The sequence below is a fragment of the Strix aluco genome, chromosome 16 (genome assembly GCF_031877795.1).
Source record: "Strix aluco isolate bStrAlu1 chromosome 16, bStrAlu1.hap1, whole genome shotgun sequence".
Classification (NCBI taxonomy): domain Eukaryota; kingdom Metazoa; phylum Chordata; class Aves; order Strigiformes; family Strigidae; genus Strix; species Strix aluco.
The window spans coordinates 9,242,074-9,265,284 of NC_133946.1; the positions used below are offsets into that span (position 1 = coordinate 9,242,074).

Genomic DNA, 23,211 nt, shown 5'->3' on the forward strand with positions numbered 1-23,211 from the left:
GTGGCACACAATAATAGAGATTAGAATTCCATTATGCCTTGGATAAATTATTTGACACCAATTTTAAAGAAAGTTGGTAACATGAATACCCAACAGGATTAGGAGTTGGTTATGTCATAAAAAGGAGTCTATTCAGGTGAAGGAACTGAGATGGAGTGGACAATATAACAGATCTCACTGGGGGAAGGTGTATTCATTGTGCTTGTGCTTAATTAGGATTGAGTGTGGAGGAGTAATTCTGTCAGAGTGTAAACACCCCTTCTGCTGTGGTACAACTGACATGTCTTTTCTGTGTCTGATTTGCAACCGAAGGCACATGAGCCTTACATGGTCTAAGTCAACGCAACTCCCTCTCTATTTCAGTGTAGCAGCACTGCAAGAAAGGAAGTGGCCTATGAGTACCTTTCAGCATTAATACCACATCCTTAAAAGATAACCATTTCTTTCTTTAAAACAGGACCAACAAGCTTCTTTGAGTTTTTCAGCTGCATCCCTTTTGCAGTGGGACATAGCTATTCTCGTTTATTAATAAATTTTTATTGAGGTTTTAGTATCCACAGTGCAGCACCTTCTCCGAAATTATCAGTGAGTCCCCACAAGGGTCAGATTTTCAACAGGAAAGTTCAAAGAAATGTGAAGAAGTTCTCATTTAGTTTCTGCAGTGTGACCTGTCCCCTTCGCACTAGCAGTAGCTCAGAGAAAGAGAGACATGAGGGATTTTCAATGCCCCTTTTCTCCATCCAAGGTGTGCTCCAGGAGACGAGGAGCTGTGGCCAGCAGGTACTGATCTCTCCTGAGCTCCCCAGGCAGTTAGAAACATCTGGTGCACTCACTGCTGTCATCTCCAGACCTGCCATTTCCTTTATTTATTTGTCTCCAGAACAGACGAGCTAATTGCTGTCCCTCGTAAACTCAGTCCAACGAGGGTAGGAAGTGGTTGGGGTCTGAATCTTTTGCCTGTTTTATCTCCCTACACTTGTCTGAATCGACAGATGTTCAGCTCAGTTTTTCAGAAATTGATGTTTAATTAATTAATAAAATCAACACATCTTTAAAAATTAAATGCAATGTTATCTTAAAAGAAATCCCAGTGTTCCTGTATCGTGCTTACAACAACTATTTACTTTGAAGAGGCATTATATCCTGAAAATCCAGTTAGCTACTATTTCTTAATATTTTTTCTATAGAAATTTGCATAACCGAGTTGCTTGCTGCAAGCAGACTGTCAGCTTGCTTTAAAAAAATGTTCTGAATTCACAGGTGCATGCCATTAATCATGAAGCAATCAGAAAGTAGTAGTTATTAAGCATAACTACAATGTAGAAGACCATTAAGAACTAAATAGGAATATCTAGATGGGACACAAACATAAGCAGCCTGTGCCCTGAAGAATGTGTTATTGTCATGGCTAAATATGAGAGATGTGGAGCAGGGGAAAGAGGGAATAGGACAAAGAATGAACTCCATGGTGGCAGCAAATCTTATATGTTTATGTATTTGGAGCAAAGGGGTTTGGTTAAATGGAAAAGAGAGATGAAATCCAGAAGGAAAAGGAGAGAGAAACAAATAGTAAAGGCAGGCACGGAGCAAAGCTGTGAGGGACTGAGATGGAGACCTGCAGCCAAGCCCTGGGCAGACATGGTCAAGTCAGGCTTTGGAAAGCAATGAATGTTCAGTCATCCCCACCTCACCCGATGGCTGCTCCTGGCATCTCGGGCTTCTTGCTGCCTGCCAGTCCTCCTTGCTATGCGCTCATCTGATTACGCTTGTCTAATGACTTCTTCAGTGCGCTTCCTCCTCCCTCCAAACCCAGGAAGATGGGGTTTGCTGCTTGAATTTTTCTCTGAGTAAAAATCTCCCCAAGGCAAAAAGGGAAGAACAGAGTCTCCCTTAAAGTCATTGATTTATAGTTACAGCAGCTGGGACCTGCTCTCCTCAAAGTGATGTTCAGAGAAGTATGCAAATTTGTGTAACATTGGCTGGGTTCCAACGAAGTTTTGGCTATATGGGCTGTGATATACTGTACAGTAAGCTCAGAGGTTGCTGTTTTCATCTGATGTTTAAAAATTGGACTATCTTAGAAACAACTCTTTCCAAACAATTTACATGCATGGTTTTGTGTATGAAATAAGCAGAAGGTGTACCCATCCCAAATGGATTTTGACTGATATGATTTGAAACTGATGGCCAGTTGGTATCATCTGGAGCAGAAGACCTTTTCCCTACATGGAGGCTTAACATTCTTCTGTAAAATTAAAAGCCAGAAAATGCTCCTGGTCCCTGAAAAGCCACCCTTGTGATGAGTATTTTTTGTAAAAACAAATGCAAGTAACTAGTGAACTTTTTTTTTTTTTTTTTAAATGCTCTGTGCATCTCCAAGGGTGGAATTGTGAATTATGCATGAGAAGTGCTATTGAAAGTAGAAATGAGTAATTGTTAGTACTTTTTTATGTTTCTACAGTTGCCCTGTGCAGTTTTCAGATAAATGCTTGGAAATGGAATTGTGATTTAAGTCTTACATTTCTTGCATCTTGCAACACTTACACAGCATTAATTCAAGATGGGGATAAAGCCTTTGCAACCATCAGATTGCAAAGTAACACAGGTTTTGTAAGTGGGGGGGAAAAAGTGATGAACTCAGTAAGCAGTGAACCCACTTCCCTGGCTACGGTCCATCTGCATTTTTTGGCTGCGCTTCATGACCAGCTGGCTCCCTTCAGTCTGTATCTAAGATGATCTCTTTCTCAGATGATACAAACTTGCAATGATAGATAAGAGAAGTGAGAAATGTTTGCACATGATATTAATCTATTTGTCAAAATTGAAACGCAGATGTCTTGGGTGGAAAAGGACAGATGATCTTAGTGGTGATTAACCCCCAATGAGAAAACCAAATCCACCAAGTAGCTGACTTATGAGCTAGTGTGCTGGTAATTAGATTAAATCCCAGTCATTTTAGCTATTTATTTCTGGCCAATAAAATCCCAGCTGGCTATCAGTAAAAGCGCAGGTGTTAACTTGCAAAATTGTTTTGAGTAAGTAACATGGGGGAGCTCCTCCCGTATGCGTGCTCTTTGAAGATGGGTCATTGTGTGCTCCAGGCAAGAAGGAGTCCTTGGTACAAGGATATGATCTATCTGGTGTCTGTGTTGGCGTGTGTACTCATTATTCTTCTTGTCTCTCCTTCTTTCCACACCCCCATTCCCTGCTTCCAGTTATTAAATTCCCTATCGAAAAATCCAGATGCTGACTGCAAATATGGACTCTACTTCAGAGATGGCAAGAGAAAAGTAGACTACATCCTAGTCTATCATTACAAGAAGTCCTCGGCAGGGAGGACACTCACCAGAAGAGTTCATCATAATGATTCAGGTGCCCGAAGTGCTAAGCAGGACCAGCCGCTTCCTGGGAAGGGAGTGCAGCTGGAAATGGGGGAAAGCGAACCTCACGTGGATTACCATGAAGACGACAAGAGGTTTCGCAGGGAGGAGTACGAAGGGAACCTCGTGGAGGCTGGTCTGGAACTGGAACGCGATGAGGATGTAAGGAGCCATTTCAAACGGTTAAAGATAGGGAGGATAACTGGTGGTCTAGTCCTGGAAGATGCTGAGCTGTTCCTGTGAACCTGGCTCTGATCAAGGTTACACAAGCTCAGCTTTTTCAGAGTTTTGTTTCAGTTCTGACAGCACCATCCTCATCCATCAATTTAATTTGCTTCACAGGAATGGCCCATGGTGTTGTTAGTGCCCCAGCGAGGTGAAGTTTCTTACTTTTCTTGGCCAGGACTCATGGCACATCCCCTATTGCAACACAGCTTGTTGATGTGTTGCTGTATCTAGAAGTGAGGCTTAAATTGCTCTCAACACTAATCCCAATTTGGTGGGTTTAAAGTATGCTGCGGTTTGGATCCACTGGTAATTCCAGTTCTGATTAAAAATACCTGATACAGACAGTGACATTTTTATACCTCAGTATAGACTTAGAGAATTAAATTTGTTCAGGAGGTTCTGGTACATGCTCTGGCTTGGGCGCGTGGGTCTGTATTACAGTTTGCTCTTTCCATTCTTAGATATGAACAGTACAGCTTGTAACGCCTTTCACCTGTACCCTGAAAACAGTATATTCTATTAAAAGACCATTAGACTATATAAAAAATGATGTGTGAAGTACTGCCAGTGTGTGATTAGTAGAAATAGCCACAGTCGTATTAATTTCAAAGAAAGCTATTACAATTAACTGATCCAACCAATATGCCCAAAATTCCTGTGAGAGAGGGTAAACATTTATGCTGGCCTTATTTACAAGATCTAAAAGTTGAGATTAAATAATTAGACATGTGATCAGAATGTTAAAAAAATAAATCTGCTATCTATTATTCACAAATTACAGGCATGTATATAATGGTGTGTGTGTATATATATATATATAAAAAAGTATATATTTTACATTGTATAATGCAAAAAAACCCTTTTACTTCTCTATTCCCCAGGTGAAAATAAAAATTACTTTCCATCCAACTTGAAAGTTGTTGTAGTAAACTAGAAGCCTGCCTGTACCAAGTCATAGATATTTAAATCCCTTGCAAGATGGGAGGTCCCCACCTATGACATATAATATGATTTCAAATGATTCAGAAGGGCTCAGGGTTCAACCCAGGACACCGTAAAAGAGAGAGAACCCTGTCCTTTCAGTGCAAGATACCAGATCAGATCAGGAATGTGTAGAGATGAAAGCAAGCCACAGGGATTTACATCAGCTTCCATATCCAGCCCATCAGTGTAGGGGGAAAAACCTGCAATCATTTGGGCTTGAAAAGCATGCCACAAAGTTGTGTTGGAGGCCTTACTAGTTGAAAAAAAGAACAAAGGTTTCTTAAACAGATGATGTTTCCTAAGTCACTTAAACTCTCTTTGATGAAGTAAATTCAGAGGTGGTTTGGAAGCCATGGCAGTTATTTATGTCCTCTGAGTAACTGATTTCTAGAAAGCCAGTGTGGGAAATAGCAGTGTGAAAGCTAGTTACTATAATAACTGCCTGAGTTTGTACAGCAACAAGAGTAGAAAGATTTATTAAAGTTTCTCTTCTGTTTGTTGAATGCCTGCTAGTTTGATAATCAATTTGTCCAACAGCTTCAAAATTACTACTCTGTGGGAGTAAATACGGGTGTATGTGGGAATGCCAGAAGCAAACCCCCATGTCCAGCCACCTAGAACAGAGCTCAGAGAACTAGTGGGATCCAAGCATACTGCTAATATTGTTAACATTTTTTTTCTTTTGTTTTGTTGAATTCTTCCTACCAATTTTCCTAATTAAAATGCATACTGTTTTAATGTAGATACTCACATCTGTATCTGAGACTGCTTCTTTCTTACTGCAGTTCTGGTCCTTTGAGATACTGAGCAGCTCTTAAGAGGCAGCAGGGACTCTCAGATCCATTACTTACAACACGCTTAAGAAATCACACCATTTGGCTGGATGCCTGTGCTTCAGATTTAACCAGCTTAGTCTGTATTTGTGTCCACAGTCATTAGCTTTTACTTCCCAAACGATTTTTATCTGTTTAACCTTGTGGCAATTGTTCTGGAAGACAATAGTGGTTTTGAGTCACATTTTATTGCAGCTCAGCACGAAGAGGTGTTCAGTGATTGTCCTGTTGTTAGAAACTAGCTGTCTCAAACAAATGAGATTTATCATGTTGGCAGTAATAGACTGTTTGTTCCTTAAATACATATGAAACACAAGGGGAAAAATATTTAATTTCCTCTCATCAGGAACCTTTTCTCTTGCTTTTTCTTAAGACTAAAATCCATGGGATTGGATTTGTAAAAATACACGCACCGTGGAATGTATTGTGTCGAGAGGCAGAATTTCTTAAGCTCAAGATGCCCACAAAAAAGGTGAGTCCCGATTTTCCTTTTATCCTCTGAAAGGCATAGTTTAAATATATACTCATCTCTGAGCACCTTACAAATGTTGACTTTTCTTCCCACAAGCATTTTTAAAATAAGTAACTAATCTGTGAAGAAAATGAGAGTCACAAACTTGCTTGGTACAGCAGAAAGAACAACTGGAAGGAGAAATGGAAATCAAGAATTCCCAGCTGCTACCGTTATCTGTATACGATGCAAGCGATTTCATACAATGCCTTATCCTCCTAGCGTGCTTTAAAAGAAGAGGTTGCAATTGATGATGAAATTTATATGTGTGTTTTGGAGGGTTTTTTCTCAGCCAAAATGCTAGACTGCTAAAAATGAACATAAGAGTAACAATTTGTGTGCAGTAGTCTCACTGGGTTTAGTGACTCTTCATGTACATCGTTAGTCATATTTGCAGGAGCTGGGACTACCACAAAATAAATTACCTTTCAGAATATTTGAAATATCATTAAAGAAATGACAGTATATTTTCATCAATTCTAAATCATCTGTGATAGATGGCTACCTGTTCAGTGAGCATAGCTTAGAGATGGATTAATATTTAAACACATACTAAGTGCATCTCCCAGACTGCAGAGGGAAGTCTATAATGGAGCAAGAGACAGTCTCAAAGCCCAACATCATTTATTACAACACTAAAACCACACTTTTGGTTTGGATTTGATATTAATCCCCATTATTGCCTCACCACTGATTTTAATCAGAAGCACAATTAGGTAAGAAAAGTCTGTTGTGATCCTGTATTTAAAGCTGCTTTGCTACAAAACAAAAGTTAGGGTGTGCATTCTGTGGGGATTTTTTTGTGAAAGAGGCCACCCAAGCCTGCAGGCATTGCCCAGGAGAAGCGATGTGCCTGAGAAGACCCTCAGTCCCCTAAAGCCTTATTTCCAGCCGATCATCTTCCTGAGGTGGGAGCCCTGCCCTGGATCTGCACCTAGTTTTTGTGGCTCAGAGAGGGAAGACTGTAATCCTTTTTTGTGACCTGCTAACACAATTCCTGCATTTAGTGCTACAGAACTGCAATTGATGATTCAAGATATTTTGGTTCCTTTAAATGGAAGAGGGGAAGCTCCTGAAACCTGCACAATATTCCCAGGAAATCCCCCTGGCAGAGGAGATCACTTCTGTTGTTTTGCACAGGGGCTCCGTAGCTCCTTCGTTTCTTTGTCCTGTTGCACCAAGAAAATAGTAAATGCCAGAGGAGCTGGTGCTCAGGAGCCAGTGCCAAGTATATCTCTGTTGAAAACTCCACTCTGATTATTTGGAATCAAACACGGGCCATATTTTGGCTCAGAGGAATAGCAATAGGCTTTCTCTGCTTTCCTTGGTTTGACTTTCCCATCCATCTATGTCTTTCTGAATGTTTTCAAGAAGGTAAGGTATACTCTTTGATAGTTTACTGTGATGTATTTATTTAATTGCTGGTTTATTCCTTACGGTTTGCTCTCACTTATGGATAACCAAAAAGCAATAAAGTTTTGCTGTTTTTCTCTTTGCCCACTCAGATGTATCAGATCAATCAGACCCATGGTCTTCTGAAAAAGATTAATTCTGTAATTCAAAAAATAACAGAGCCCATCCAGCCAAAAGTAGCAGAACACAAACCTCAGACAGTGAAGCGCCTCTCCTACCCCTTCTCCAGAGAGAAGCAGCACTTGTAAGTGAAAGCTTTCTGTCAATGTCTATGTCAACAGGTTCCAGCCTTTCTGATAGCAGCTAAGGCACCAAAAGGTGAAGGAAAATGAACACCAACACTTTGTTAGGGATTACTGTAAAGAGTATTTCCGTTTTGCAGTAAATTTACTTTTTTGGTTTTTGGCTCACTGTTGGGGAATGAGGCTTTGTAGAGCCCCTCTGTGAAATCTCTGTGTGTTTTTTAGCTGCTGTTGTGGCATATAATACATATCTATGTAACTATACACATCAACTGTTAGACTGTCAAACAAGGTTTATAATGTGGTTTACAATAGTCTCTTTTCCACGTAAAATAAAATGCTCAGTAAAATTTGTAGCCAGAGATGTGGGTTGATAAATTTCAGAATCATTTCATTCATCTGGTGTGGGCAGCTCCCACATGTACTGCCAACCAGGCCTTGTCTTGGGAAATGTTATGAAGTCAGTGGTAGCTTTGCCATCGATTTCAGATCAGTAAGAATAGCTGTAAACGTGGGTGTAGGAAAAAATCATAAGGTGGGGCCCAGCCAAAGTTTCAACTGCGCTGGATTGCTTTGCTGTTGCTCTTCCTTGGCCAGCATCCCAGAGGAGAAGCTTTGAAGGCTGTGTTTATGTATGTGCCAGCTGGAACAAATAACAGTCCTAGGGCAGGATTTCTTCACTGTACGTACAGGGTTCTTAGTTTTTAATCAAGGGATGCAGAATGCTGATGGAGTTGTGCGTTTTAGTTGGGCCAGTCAACGTTTGACATATTCTTGGACTTGCAGGAAATGTGTTTATATATTTATTGCACGTAGGATGTTCCTACAGTGAAGGAGCCTGGTGGCTCAGAGAAAACCTAAAAGATGTCCTTAGCTTACGCATGGATGTGCCTTACACTGTTTGCAGTGATAGCTCCTTTCAGTGAGACCACCTGTGTCTTTGCTGAATAAGGGAGGCAAGAGTGGCCTCACAGGGTTTAAGGTACCAAAAAATGTAAAGATTATTAGGAGAAATTCAAGGCCAGCAGTGGTCAGGAGTTCAACTTAAATGAGCATCAACAGTCTCTCTTGTGCAGAAAAACCTATAAACATGTAAAATCAGTGAAACGTATAAGTGACCTCTTTAAAACATGAGAGTTGGGATGGATTTTCTTTTTAATGAAGTTTCTACAAGCTAGTCTTTAATGTTAGCTACAAGAGATTCCCAGGAGAAATGAAAATATTGAAGGGGTCAACAAGAGCAGGAAATTACTGGCTTTTTTTTTTTTTTTTTTAACATAATGGGCTTTCTTCTAATCTTTTAACAGGTTTGATTTGTCTGACAGAGATTCCTTCTTTGACAGCAAAACGAGAAGCACTATAGTAAGTACTGTATATAAATAATTTATGGTGGATATTGCCTTAGCCATGGTGTTAATAGCCCCTTTGCCAGCTTTAGTACATTGACTGTTGCAAGTTTGCCTTAACCAAATGCCAGGGATCGCCTGTGACATCAGTTACTGAAATTATAAATAAGGCACTTCCAGCTTTAGCTTATGTAATGAATAGTCTTTGATGCTAACAGGTTGTTGCCTTTTGGAAAATAATTTAGATCTTCTTTCTAGTTCACAGTTAATGTGGGACATACTTTCTTAGTAGACATATCACCAGAAAGGAATAGATTTAGATTGTACCATGGGTTCTGCCATCAACTACCTGCACCCCTGTGGCTCATTTACCTTTTTGTAACTATATGTTGCTCTTTTTGTAAAATGCTGGGAAATCTCTCAAGACAAATTCCAATGAAAGAGCCAGGTATTTACAGGGAATATTATTTGTAGTTTGGGGAGGCAATTCTCTAGAATGGTGTTAAAAGGTTTTTATTATTATTATTTATGATTTGTATTTAATGTTAAGGTTTGCATGCAGATGCAACAAGGACAGAAAATTGCATCTTGTTCTGATTGTTTATGCATCTGTTCATCTCTATTACACTAGCAAGTGTGATGTACATGTACGCAGCACTGGCCTGAGCTGAGCCATTCCTGCCTACGTGTTGGAGGGTCTCACTACTCCTTCAGTGCTAGCATGGGCCTTTTCCTTTCATAATTAAACTTCTGCAGTTCCCTTACAGAAGTGAAGCCTAATACAGGAATACGATATCAGAAACTGCATTTGAGTGCTTCCTTGTGACATAAAATAGAGTGGGGGAGAAGATGTAGCCTCCTTTATAGCCACTGAGAGGGAAATTGAAAGGGCAGCTTACATGACATCCAGGGCAGTTGGAAGGGACCATGCCAAGCAGCATTTGCTGCAACACTTTTCAAAGTATAACGTGGACTCTTTGCCCTGTTCCACTGCTGCTAATCGGTGTGTTGGAATGTGACTGTGAGCATGCTTTTATCTTATATTTAACATTAGACTTTAGGATGCTAAGTGGTTTCAAAAAGAGCTTATATCATAATTATAGCCGCCTTTTATTGCTACGGTGATAAGGGGTGTAAGATATCTAACTTCCCTTTCCTGCTTTGAAATTCCAGTATGTGGACCCCATGATGTAGTTCCCCTGTAGCCTGAAGTGTGCGGATTTGATGTGAGCGCGGGTTATCAGGGCTAGGTGAGCCTGACCAGGGAAGGCAGATGCAGCAGCACAGAAATGGAAAAGAAAAAAACCAAACATTGAATTGGTTTATTTGCAATAAAAAATTTCATTTGAGATTGAAAAAAAGCATAGCTTTTGTTGGCAGAGTTTCTTTTTTATGTCTCGGTATATAGTAAAAGAACTTGTAAGTACAAGAAACTTAAGGGAGCAAATGAAGAGTTAAAATTCATGACAAGCTGTCTGAGAAAGGTAGCAAGACAAAATGGCCCCATAGGACAAGAGGGTGAGCAAGACTAACTGAAAAATGGACTGAAACAAAAGGAGCTCATAGCAGAGGCTGAGAGGAAGAGGAAGGATGGGGTTTTTTTTGAACCGCTCAAGGAACACTGAACATATAACAGCAATGCTGGTAGTATATTGCTTTGTTTGAAATCCCTGTAAATCACATGGTAATAAAAGACACATTGAATGTTTCCCAGCATCATTTTATCCTGCATGCATTTATCTTTGTATTCTTGTTTCTTGAAGTTCTCTCCTGCCTCTCTCATACGTATTTTTAAACCCCAGTGCAAATATTGACCCTTCTGCCTACAGCAAAATGAACAGGAATCTAGTCACTCCCTGTGGATCTTTGATGAATAGAAACTAAGCCAAAGACCTTTTTTTTAAAAAAATAATAAATTATATAACTGGAAATCTCTCTGTGACAGCCCTTTAACTCACTGGAGTTACAAGACGACAATCAGATGAGCTGTGGGGCTTGCCGCATATGCCCTTGCTCGCTTCCCTCCATGAATTGGGCAAGCAACAGTCAAGTTAGCACACAGAGTAGTGAGCATCCCCAGGAAACCAGTCCCTGACTCCCCAGACAGGCCAGGCAACAGGCAGCAGATGCTTTTGCCCGTGGTTTTCCTCTGCTGCCTGCTCCCCTGCCAGCCTCGCACCGGCTGAGCTTGCCTTACCTAAGACCATCACTGCACGGGAGCAGTGCGGGGCAAAAGCTTGACCGCTCAGGCAGCGTGCTGAGATGTGCAAAGGTTATTTGACAATAAATGCAATAAATCGTAAAATAAATACGTCTGTTTTGCCACTGAGGTCATGCAAGCTCAGAAGTTTTCAGGTCAGCCTGTGTTAGTCCAGTTTGTGATAAACAGCTGCATGCTGTGTACACATTATGAGCCTGAAGCTGTGCTGGAGCCCTCGGGTTGAAGCCAGCTTGCGCCATCGACGGCGAGGGAAGAGTTGGCCCAGCACGCTGCCTAGTCTGGGTAAAAGAGGGCTTCTGATCTTTGATCGATGTCTAATATGAGCAACGATAGTGTTTCTGTTATGTGAGTGGTTAGGTGTAACCCTCTTTCCCCTGCTCAATTATCTTGGTAGCTGGATATTTAGTTAAGCCTTTCTCTCTTGTATGGGTAACTTGGCATGGAAATCTTTAAGCCCTGCTCTCCTGAATACCATGACTTTTAATAAAGAATGATGACTTCCTTGACATCTTGGTTTTGCCAATATTTGAGCTGTACACAAAAAAGATTGTGCTTTTCATTGGCAGTATTTGAAGTAACCCTTTCTTTTCTTTTATTTTACTTCTGTAGGTTTATGAAATATTGAAAAGAACAACATGTACCAAAGCAAAATATAGCATGGGTAAGGAACTTTATTTATTTAGCTTTAAGATCGATATTGTTTTCAGGTATTGAAAATAATTGCAAGTTGTAACTGGCTGTGGAGTTTAGGTTTTCCCCTGCTCTCTAATTTGATGTATGTGGATATAATTGTTTTATTTGGAAATTTAATTTCATTAATGTAGCTGTTTGGAATTTTTTCAAATGTGAATTTATAGATTTGACTCTAAATTAAATGGTAAGTGAGCATATAGCCCCTGCAGATGTTAGTTATGTCCTTTGCAGCAGGACTGGATGTGATATAAACCAGTGGATAATACATGCTCTGCGTTGGTTCAGTTTTACACTCACTGAAGTGGATGAGGATATTTCCATGGATTTCAGTAACTTCAGTGAAAGTCTATGGATTGGCCCATTCCTTTTAAGTAGCAACCTCACATTTTTATCGTGGGGTGACTTGAATGAAATGGTCTTAACTGACGACTGCCTGAAACACTGTCCTAAGTGGAACTGAGATTAGTCCAGTGGAACGGCCAAGGACTAAGGCATGCACTGAAAGCTGGCCCATCCCTTATCCCTCAGAACAGTTGCTGCAAGTCAGTGAGTGCAAAGTTTGTCCTGCCATGGCCAGTAGTTTTAGGATTTCAGCCTTAGGGCTTGTCCTCTAAGAATTAAATTCATAATGCAGGTAAACATGAATTGCAAATCAGGTCACCTTAAAGATTTGTTGGCAGCTTTTCCTGTTCAGCTGTTATATACTTTATTTTATACATATCGTGATATAAAGGTATATACTTGATTGTGGGAACAAAATTAACAAATAGTTAATGGCAAACCAAATTATATAAGACAGAAGTCTGAATTCCCTCGTATCCAAGCTTCTTAACAGACAACCAATAGAAACAAATTTGTATGAGAAAAGTGCATGAACATGGGAGAAAATGTTTGATAACTGTTGGAATCTGTTATAGCATTTATTTGCCTACAAGCAGTTAAATAAAACAATGGGAACTTGAATTACAGGTAGTTCTGTTCAATATTGACCCATCAGCTGCTTAGAAATACATCAAATAATAGAAGAATAAGTATGCCAGAAATTATTTCCATGCTTTGACTTTTCTGTTGAAGTAACAACATACAATGTACAATTGTTGAGTCCTTATATACACTAAATTTTGGTGTTCGGCCAGTGTTAACAGAAGTACTGTTTCCCTGTAGCATGGGAAATCCAAATTAATCTGTGGCTTTCAGGATCCTTTTCAAGTCTGGTGCTGGATCATTTTCACTGGAAATTGCATATTTGCACTCTTGAAAGGGGGAGGTCATACAGCTCAGTTTGAATTCTTGCCTTGGAGTTGGTTACTCACTTGATTTATTTTTTTTCTTTCTTCTTTTTTTCGGTCCAGAAATGGGAAACAGATTAGAGATTAGTTGAATAGGGCAGAGGCTAAAGGAAAGTAAAGTGTTAGGATTCCTGGATTGTTCTTCTACCTGAGACTGGCAAGGTCACACAGTATACCTAATAAAAATGTCATTAGGCCAGCCTGTCCATGGGTATACTCAGCATAACTCAATCAGGTCCTTTGTGTTCCGGCGCTGGAATGCTGGGTTACAACCCAGCAAAGGTTGCAAACATATTTGAGCAAACACAGATAACGCTGCAACATTTCTGCCCAGCAGGAAAAAGGTGGCTGCCCAGTGAACACTGCAGTCTTTGTTATTTATTTTGCAAATTTGTGAAAATGTGAATCAGTCTTCAGTGTTAAATACTGATATGTAGAAGGGTACTATGTAGCTCTTCAGTTGGTCACACAGCCCTAGAAAAATAATTTATCTGCTCACTAGTTGTTTCTGCCAGAAACGTGGAAACATTTGCAGACAATTCATAGTACTGTATAATCTTAACTAGGACTTTGAAAATTAATGATACTGCAGGATACTGAGCACTCCTGGAGCAGTTCCTCCAGCAGGTGATTAGTATCTCAAGAATGTTAATAAACTTGAAAAATTCTCATTTCAAGAACAATCAAAAATGAAAATGTTTCAGTGAACCTACAGTGATCTGTTTCCTGGTTCATAGTCACTGTTCCTTCAAATCCAGTTCCACAGTCTTTTCTTAGCAATGAACTGATGGGCAACACGGACCACACCATAGCACATAATTTTTCTTTTATTTTTTTAAGTCCTTTTAAATTCTCCACAATGCCAGTGGCCAGGTTTTTGTTTGGGGTTTTTTGGGTTTTTTTTTTAATTGGCATTAATCAGCTCAGCCTTGCACAAAGACAAGTACTTGACTTAGCTCTGATTCAGCACCTAAGACTGGTTTGTTGAATCCCCAAATGTATCTTCATGGATAACACGACACCTTTGGATGTGGGTAATACTCCATAATTGGAAGTAGCTATATTAATGCCAGCAGCTGCAGCAAGAATGTTAGAGAAGTAATGTGCTACAGCCCTCAGAGGTCCAGGTCCAGCCAAGTGACCTTTGGGACTGGTGCAGCAAGCTGCAGTGTTGAAGAGCCACTCGCCGTTGTGCTCCTCCAAACTTACACGTTATCTCCTCCCCACCCACCCTCACCTCCTGTACTCCAGCCCCAAGTTAAGAACCAATACCACACCTGGGAAGGGAGGACTCCTCAAAGTCCTTTATGCCCCATACATTTTATAGATCAAGCATTAACTGCTTTCAGCCTCATGCATGTGACTAATAAACGGATGTGTAAACAGGGAAAGGAGAGGGAAGAAAGAAGGAAACTACCCTTTTAAATAAAAGACGAAAATGTGGTAAATATGGTAAGTATGACACCAAGGTCTTTGCAAAGGCTTTCCCTACAATTTCTCTAATCAATCTGAAATCTGAATTCAAAACTTTGTGTGGATGATGTGTGCGTATGCGTGTTCCCATATGCCATCAATTCCAGCCATATTCTTCTTGTGATCGAGCCTTCTGCTACACACTTTCAAATCTGCAGGCTTGCCCTTAAATCAAACTGACTTTTCAGAAAATGTAATTTATTTTAATGACTAATTTCAAGTCATTGGCTTCTAATTCTTGATTCTCAAATATATATGACTTCCTCTTGCTCTCTGCAGTTTTCCATTTCATAAAATGAGTCATGTTTAATAACCTATATGATTAAAAATGAAACTATGTGGAAAGGAATGAGATGGCAGAAAAATCATTATCTGACCAAATGACTGTTATTTTGAGGGAAATCTCCAGGAAGGACAACAAAGTGAGACTGTCTAACCTCAAAATTATAAATAACTATTATGTCTTTATTTTTCAAGGGATCACCAGTCTGCTTGCCAATGGAGTTTACAGTGCTGCATATCCTTTGCATGATGTAAGTGATCTCACAATATATTTTACATGTCTACTATCTGACACCAAGAAATCCTTCATGTGTTACGTATTAATGGCATCATCCCAAACACGAGTGTTCAGGATCCTGACTTCCTGCTCACTTGTATCACAACTGCAATAACTTCTGCAGGTTATTTCCATCACTCTGCTCGCTTCTAATGAATTCCCCACCTCTCTTCTACCTTTGATGATCATAAGCGACGTTTGAACGTAACATTAGAAGAGTTATTTCAGTGGCTTAGCAAACAAAATGCTTCTGTTCTTTTCTGACCTTCTGCTCCCGAGATCCCGGGCATCAGTGCTAGGAAACATATTTATTCCTGGGGCACCAAGTGGCTAGTTGCCTTGTCCACATCTCCCTGGCATCACCCTGGCAAGTAGAGAGAAGTCAGTGTCCATGCAATTGGTTGCCACTGGAGGAAAAAACATAGGCAAGAATTTAAAGTGACATATTTCATGGGACTGGATATGACTGCAGATCTTACTGATGAAATCTGCTTTTGAGCAGTTCAGTAAGAGGTCAAGAGTGTGTTCAACTGTCGTGTTCATCAAAAGGATTAGAGGGAGGTAGGGAATTTCAGTGGCACTCATACCCGAGCTGGGGATCCCCATCCTGCCAGAGGTGCACAGCAGTTGGATGCTGGTGACATTTTTACTTAGAGGTCCAATGTAAGACTAGAGCTGACAAACCCATGCTCTTAGCTAGACCCTTACAGAAAGGCTTGACAGATGTCAAGGGGACGTGGAATCATGCTGCTCATGATGTGTGAGCATACAGGGGCTGTCGAGCCTGGTGCCGGTTTTCTGGTGTGGGATGTGAAGATGAAATGTGTCTTCCTAGTTTTATGCTCCCCTCTCTTGCACTGGTTTTACGTGGGACCTTAAATGTTTTATCTCGGTGTAACTGAGACCAGAACAGCCTCTTTATCTGCCTGATGTTTATCATAAATGTCAGGCACTCTTAAACTACAGCAATATAGCTTAGAAATCCAGAAAGGTTAAATAAACTTCTCTGCATGTACTTGTCTCATGTCTTTAGACAGCTACTGATAGTCTTGTATATAAGTTATTTATTGTCTTAGTTTACTTCTTTATCATATTTAAAAATAGCTCCAAATTAAAACCTCAACTCTAATCAGCCCTGAGCTGGAGAGTCTGGATAGGGATCAGCTCTCTCAGCTGGTCTCTTCTCTTTCAAGTGGACTGAGCTGAACCCCAAATACCATGGCAATACCGCATCCTTTCCCTTGACATTTTTAGGCCACCTTTATCACTTATTCATTCCTTTTTCACCAGTGACAGATATTATTACTCTTTATTAATGTGCCTGACAACAGAAGACAAAGTGTGCTGTGACAAATGAACTCCTAAAATACAGCATTATTTTACAGATTGCTTTTTCTGGTTTTGATGCATTAAGTGAGTGGGATACATGGATATGCAAGATGCATAGCAGCTCTGGGCGCGACTCACTGAATGACGCAGATTTTCTTTTTTTTTAAAGGGTGACTATGAAGGTGAAAACGTTGAACCTAATGACAGAAAAGTAAGTTGATATAAAGGGGGTTTAACATATTCACAAGAGTCCCAGCCTGAACAGTCACCTGTTGGAATCTGGACATTTGCCAAGATTTCACAGAAAATACTGCAAAAAGGCACTAAATGCCAAGCAGCAGAAGTACAGAAGTACTTTCCAGTGTTTAAATTTGCCCAAATGTGGAATGCAGTATGGATATGTATAAATTACCAAGCTCGATAATGATACATTTCTTGCCATGTTGGTAAAAGTATTGACAGCATTTATGTATAACTCCTCCTAAAGTTCAGATGATGTCATTTCAGGCCAGCTCTGATGAGAATATGCTCAGTCATATTCTGGTACCCGAATCTGACAGAAATCCTGCCTCGCTCCACAGTGCGCTCTGGTCTCAGCAGTGCAACCTCTGCTGAATTAATGTGCTGCTGAACTGGAGTGTGAGGATCAGAATTGGGAAGTGAGGAGGGAGGCAGCTGAAAACATAAGCATTAAAGTTATTCGGAAAGATAAAGATTGAATATTTATCAGAAACAAGATATTCTCAGCAAAGCTTTAATGTGCGCTGTTCAGCCAGAAACTGCCCTGTGGATGTATACTGATGCATTGCATTCGCCTAAGTCTGTGGTTTAAATTGTGTTTTTACTGTCTGTATACTGAAAGACATCTGTTCATTGTGGTAAAATGAATAGGAATTATTCTAAGGAAATACTTCTCATAAGAAAAAGCAATTTTTTCACCCTTTGCAGAAATGTTGATATCTTGAATTCAGAGTGCAATTACTACATACTCCTTATCACACTTCTCTAAAGAAGATAGGCTTTTTTTCTGTGTATCAGACAAAAACTGAAGTAGAGAGGTTACGACCTCTCTCAGGAGGAGCTACTAAATTTGGGTGCCATATACATTGGGCTTTCAGACTTGAAACTTCACCTTTTCAGTTTGTTTCATGGTCATGTCTCCAAAGAAGACATTCAGGTTGTAGGAAAAGCAGATCTAAAGGCCTTCAGGTTGGTCAATATAAATAGGTACCCAAAATTAAAGGTCTGCTGTGCCTTAAGATGCAAATGGCTCATCAAAAGACAGCGACTGTTATTTCCCCCCCCTCTATTGATTTGTGTTAAAAATACCACATACCTGTCATTTCATTATTAAGTAATGCATTGCTCAACCAAAAATAGGATGAAAGTCCATGTTTTCTCAAAGCATCTGGATTATCATCTTTATTACTAACTCTTCAAACCTCACAAGTTCACTGTGTGTTTGGAAATGTTTACCTTGGCTTTTGATTTCCAGTTCCCTCAAATAATCTTTTGGTGTGTTTTGGCATGTCTCTTCTGGTGTCTTGAAGCTTTCTGTAATCTAATCCAGTGTTAGGCCAGGCTTGTGCCTTTTTTAACAACAAAATTAAAGATTTGAGCATAGACGTGAAGTAAATATTTAGGGCTAGTGTGCTGATCTCCTCTAATAATGTCTTTGAAGCTGTGCTTTGAATATCAGGCTGATAAATGTCAGGATAAATGAGATAATTCATTTGTGCTTTAGGCACAGATTTGGTTTGCAGTGTCGTACAAAACTGAAACATGGCACTGATGCAAAATCTCCTTAGCTTAGTATTTTCCTGATATGCCTGACAAGCTTAGATCACAGGAAAGGAATCTAATTTCCCTGCACAAACTTAGCTTGTAAAAATGCAGTAAAAAAATAATAAAAAGAAGGGTCTTAGCTAGTGCACGTGGATGTTGAGGTGTCCCAAATCATTAATTGTTTCCCAGACATAGGCAGCTGGCCTTAAACTTTTGAAAATGCGGTTGAAAGACACCTAAAGCAGAATAAATATAAAATTTGCAAGAATGTTGCTGTTTAATAAAGGCCTGCTTTTAGGTTTCAGTTTCTGCTCTTACTATTGTAAGGAAACTAATAAAGATTAATGGTTTTGGGTTACAGAGGGGAAAATCCACAGTCCATTTATATTTTTGACGCCACATTTCTGTAAAAGTAAAGAAGTTGTATTTTTTGAATGGCTCTAACCATTTGCATGAGAAGTACAGCAGTCCAGCTTGGAAAGTTTGTGTTAATGATTTGGCAGGAGAATTGTAAAACTGCTCTAGAAACATTGTTCACCACATGACTTCTGTGTGATAAAATGCGAGAAGTAGGAATGGGTAGGGGCAGCAGCGGGACTGCCAGTCTGCCCTTCCTTGCTTTGCTGTGTGTCACTGGAGAGATGTAGGAGGTTGACATCTGTCAAGTTTCTCATGATAAAATAGCCTACAGATTTAAGTAATAACATCCTGTTTGGTCTGTTCTTCTATGAACAAGATTAATAATGTTGCCCTCCCTGTAATGATAACTGGTTTAGGTCTCAGTTCCCTGGTGCAGTTTCTTCCACAGCTGACCTAGCTGTGCAGTCCTTACCCACCGATGGAGGATTGTGTAACCAAGCTCTGAAATTTTCTGCCTTTTTATTTTTTTTTACATTTTTACCCAATGTTTGATGAAAAGAAATACCTCGGCAATAATCAGTTCATGCTCTTACATTTGAGGAAAAAGGAAAAAGATTATGTTGTTGTCAGATGAATTAATAAAAACAGAAGTGACCATCAAAGCATCTCACTGAAATATCAGTAGCTGGTCCAGGAACATCCTGCTACCAAGTTCATGTCACTGGGTTTAAGCAGGGAGAGAAGCAGTAAACGGAAACACAAGCGTATATAAAGCTTCTCTTGCCCTTGTCCCACATAGGAGGTGATGGCTGGGTGTCCACCAAGCACAGTTCATCTTCTCCAGTATCTTTTGTATGCACACTTATTTCTTGTTCACTGTGTTAGCTGAACTGAATTAAGAAAAAAATGAGATCTCGGAAGCGCTATTTATATATTTTACAAAGTAAAGGACAAGTTGAAGGTCGCAGAGGAACCTATTTTTGTAAGGAATTCAATTTTATAAATCACTAATGTGGATCATTGTTTTCCTTGGCACATATCCTAACCAAAAGGATGAGTGAAAATCATGTTCTTTTAGTTTAAAGCTGAAAAACTCTTAAATGCAGCCTTTGAGGCACCTCTGCATAGCACCTCTTGATGGATGCTGATATTATAGTTTGTATAGTGAAAACAAACCAGTTTAATCTAGTTTTTTTCTGTCTCGTAAATCAAAGCATATTCATCTTTCACATCCATTCTGCTAGATACTTCCTATGGATCATAAAATCAGAACTACTCTCCCTTGTCCCTGCTGTAGTTATCCATCAGTCCAGTTGCTGAAGAGTCTTTTAATGTACTAGAATTCATCACTGTGTTACAGCATGCCAAATCATCAAATTTGTTTTTAATACTTAATGCAGACTGCATGTATTGGCAGATTATGGGCTGAAACCACAAAGCAGTGAGACTGGATCCACAGCATGAGCTCTGCAGTTTGCTGGGACCAAAGGAGAAAACACTTGTGTACCCAGTGCTTTAGCTTTCGCCTTGCTTTTCTGTTTTACAGCTCCTGTGTGAGGAGTGGGCGAGCTACGGAGTCTTTTATAAATACCAGCCAATTGACCTGGTGAGGTGAGAGTTCAGCCCTTGATGTCGTGTTTCCACGGGGCAGCGCTGGAGCTGTGCACAGCGATGCTCGTGCTGGTGTCCCTGCAGGGATGCTGCCCTCCATGCCACGCTGGGGAACTCTGGAGAATGGGAAGTTCACTGGGGGAAAAGGAGTTTTCTGTGGGTTTAAAAACACGCCGATATATCCCACCTAGTGTGGAAGTTTGCATGGAACATATTTTTAATGAATTTTGTTTGCTTGTGGTGAGAGCTGAGACTCTTTGAAGAAAATAAGGTGCTCTTTAAAGAGGATTAACTCACAGAAAATCCAAAGATACCAGTTTACACAGCAGGAACACGGGGGGAAAAAATTACTAGTTGGACTGACTTGCTTTCATGGTGCCTGTGTCTCTGGATTAACTCCAAGCATCATGAGAAAGAAAGTGCTCTGAGAAGAAAAAAATTCCCACAGGTCGTCAGATCTTACTTTCTCCATGCTTAATCCAGCTGTGATTTGTAATTTTAGCCATGTTATATTTTAAGAAATAGGAAACATTTCTCTCTCTCATTTCTTTTTTTAATGTATTTCAGAAAATACTTTGGAGAGAAGATTGGACTATATTTTGCCTGGCTGGGAGTTTATACACAAATGCTTATTCCAGCTTCAATTGTAGGGATTATCGTTTTCCTATACGGCTGTGCAACTGTGGATGAGAATATACCAAGGTAAAATAAATAAATAAATAGATTCTAGTTGGAGGCCACTAGAAACTCAAAGTTACCTTTCTCTAGAAATGTTTTGTCATTAATATCTAGGGCAAGCACAGCTGAAACTGTGGCTCCTGGTTTCTGGGGCTTGTCCTGTGCCACCCACAGCCCGACACCCGAATCCATCTTTGCTGGCCATGGCTTCCCCAGGTCTGTCTGCCAACGGGCGCTTCCCAGACTCCAGTGTGCTCCCACCGCTCTCCCTCCTCTCACCCTGCTGCACCCTTTGTCTTTTGGAAGCTTGCTTAAAATGAAGCATGGATTGGGGAGCTTGCAGTCCGCCCAGTTTCTACTTCCAGTAAACGATGGAGCGCTACTGAGGACTGAGAGTGGGCAGCAGAACTGCAGCACATTTTTAAATTGTTAGCATTTATTGTCAATATTACTTGTGGAGTTTGCATTGATGTACTAAAAATAATTCTTGGCCAGTTGCTGAGGTGTTGGGTTTTTTTCCTAACTCAGATCATTATGTTAAAACAAAACAACAAAATACTGATAATGATAGGTTTTAGTGCTTCCCATCATAAAATGCTGAGGAAGGCATTGTGTGACATAAAGATGAATCAAGAATATACATGCTTAAAATAAGAAATTGTGATCAAATTAACAAAATCTTGATGTCCTACTATTTTTCAGTTTTTTGTAAGTTTTGTATTTTGTAAGTTTTGTATTTAAAGCCCTATGATTTTGCATTATTTGCTGTGCATGCATCATCAGCTGTAGATGAACATTACATAGTTCGTACAACAACCATGAGCCCTGAGTAACAAAGCAGATAATGGATATCAAAAAATAGATATCGTTTTGTTCATGAAGATTGCTTTGTACTGCTTCCCACAATTGAAGAAAGTCAAAGGGAGAGTCACTGTTGCTGTTTCACAGATGGAGTGCATAGAAGATAAATTGGTTGAACTCCCAGTCTCTTGATACTCAGCACTTCCCTTGTACCTTAACTATTGCTGTAGTTAGTATTTCAAAGCAAGAATAATTTTTAATTTTTTTTTTTTACTCTAAGTTCATATAGTAAAAAGCATCAAGCCTTATGCCTCTCATACTGCTGTCCTTATTCCCTGGAATAGAAGTAGGGCTGGGGATGGAGGGGGATGGCAGCCTCACATGAGGGTTTCAGCCCCTACGATGGTGTAGGTTTCGGGCAGAGCTGCTCGCTGAGGCAAGAGCTGGGAAGCACTGGAAGGGTGGTACCTGATGGTCCTACAGACCACAAACAGATGCTGTGCAGAGGAGAAAAGCTCATGGGAGCATGGAAGATGGAGCCGTACTGACCATGCTTTTTCCATATCTTGTTGTTTCGTTGCAGTATGGAAATGTGTGACCAGAGAAACAATATCACCATGTGTCCTTTATGTGACAGAACATGCAGCTACTGGAAGATGAGCTCCGCTTGTGCGACTGCTCGTGCAAGTCATCTGTTTGATAACCCTGCAACTGTCTTCTTCTCAGTCTTCATGGCTCTCTGGGGTAAGAAGATATATGTCTTCATGTTAAGTTTTTAATTATTTAGAATGCCACAGGAAGAAACAGAAGAGATAAAGCAATGTATTTATACTCAGACAGTTAATTATATAAAGAACTTTTTTTTTTTTTTTCTTTCCCATGAAACTGTCACCCCCAAATTTATATTCTGGACTGAAGGCTAAAATTCAAAAAGTTGCTCAAGATGAATATCAAATGGAATTGTTAAGCATCTGTCATAAAACTGCTGCGTGGTATGTCAAAATTTCATTAACGGGATTGCACAGCTTGCCAAAAAAAAAAAAAAAAAATCTATTTGCAGAGCCAGCTTCCACTTTAGAACATTACAGAAGAAATGTATTAATGTACTCTGGGGTCGCGGGGAGGGCTCCACAGGGAAGTGTAATGGCCTTTAGTGTCTCAGGACAAACCAAGATTGATTCTTGAGTGTGCTCCGAGATGCAATTAAGTTTATCAGCAGGCAGACATCATGCATGTAGACCAGGAAGCAGGAGTGGTGGCGTTACAGGTATTTTTTCTGATGCTGACTGCTCCTATATTTGAGCTTGTCGCTTAACCTTTCTTGGCACATCTGTAGAACTTGGTTAAAAATATTAACCCTCTATGAAATCTTTGAGAGAGTGTCTTCAGGAATGGTTATCGAGGGCTTTTCTCCTCCTTGCTGGAGGAGGGATGGGGACCTCCTTGCTTGGGCACCCCAGCACCAGACATGGGCA

The 23,211-nt window shown here is 40.0% G+C and overlaps 1 protein-coding gene across 3 annotated transcripts in view; it reads left to right on the forward strand.

Moving 5' to 3' along the window:
- The window catches only part of ANO1 (anoctamin 1), an 82,174-nt gene that overhangs the window by 34,999 nt on the left and 23,964 nt on the right, over positions 1–23,211 (forward strand). For 2 of the 3 annotated variants that reach the window (XM_074842322.1, XM_074842323.1), the window contains exons 3-12: positions 3,216–3,542; positions 5,799–5,897; positions 7,442–7,593; positions 8,899–8,953; positions 11,768–11,819; positions 15,091–15,146; positions 16,671–16,712; positions 20,193–20,257; positions 20,825–20,959; positions 22,320–22,480. In XM_074842322.1, coding sequence (XP_074698423.1) covers positions 3,216–3,542; positions 5,799–5,897; positions 7,442–7,593; positions 8,899–8,953; positions 11,768–11,819; positions 15,091–15,146; positions 16,671–16,712; positions 20,193–20,257; positions 20,825–20,959; positions 22,320–22,480 — 1,144 coding nt within the window. Of the gene's footprint in view, positions 1–3,215; positions 3,543–5,798; positions 5,898–7,441; positions 7,594–8,898; positions 8,954–11,767; positions 11,820–14,526; positions 14,593–15,090; positions 15,147–16,670; positions 16,713–20,192; positions 20,258–20,824; positions 20,960–22,319; positions 22,481–23,211 lie in introns of all 3 variants that reach the window. The other variant, XM_074842321.1, reaches the window with a different exon arrangement.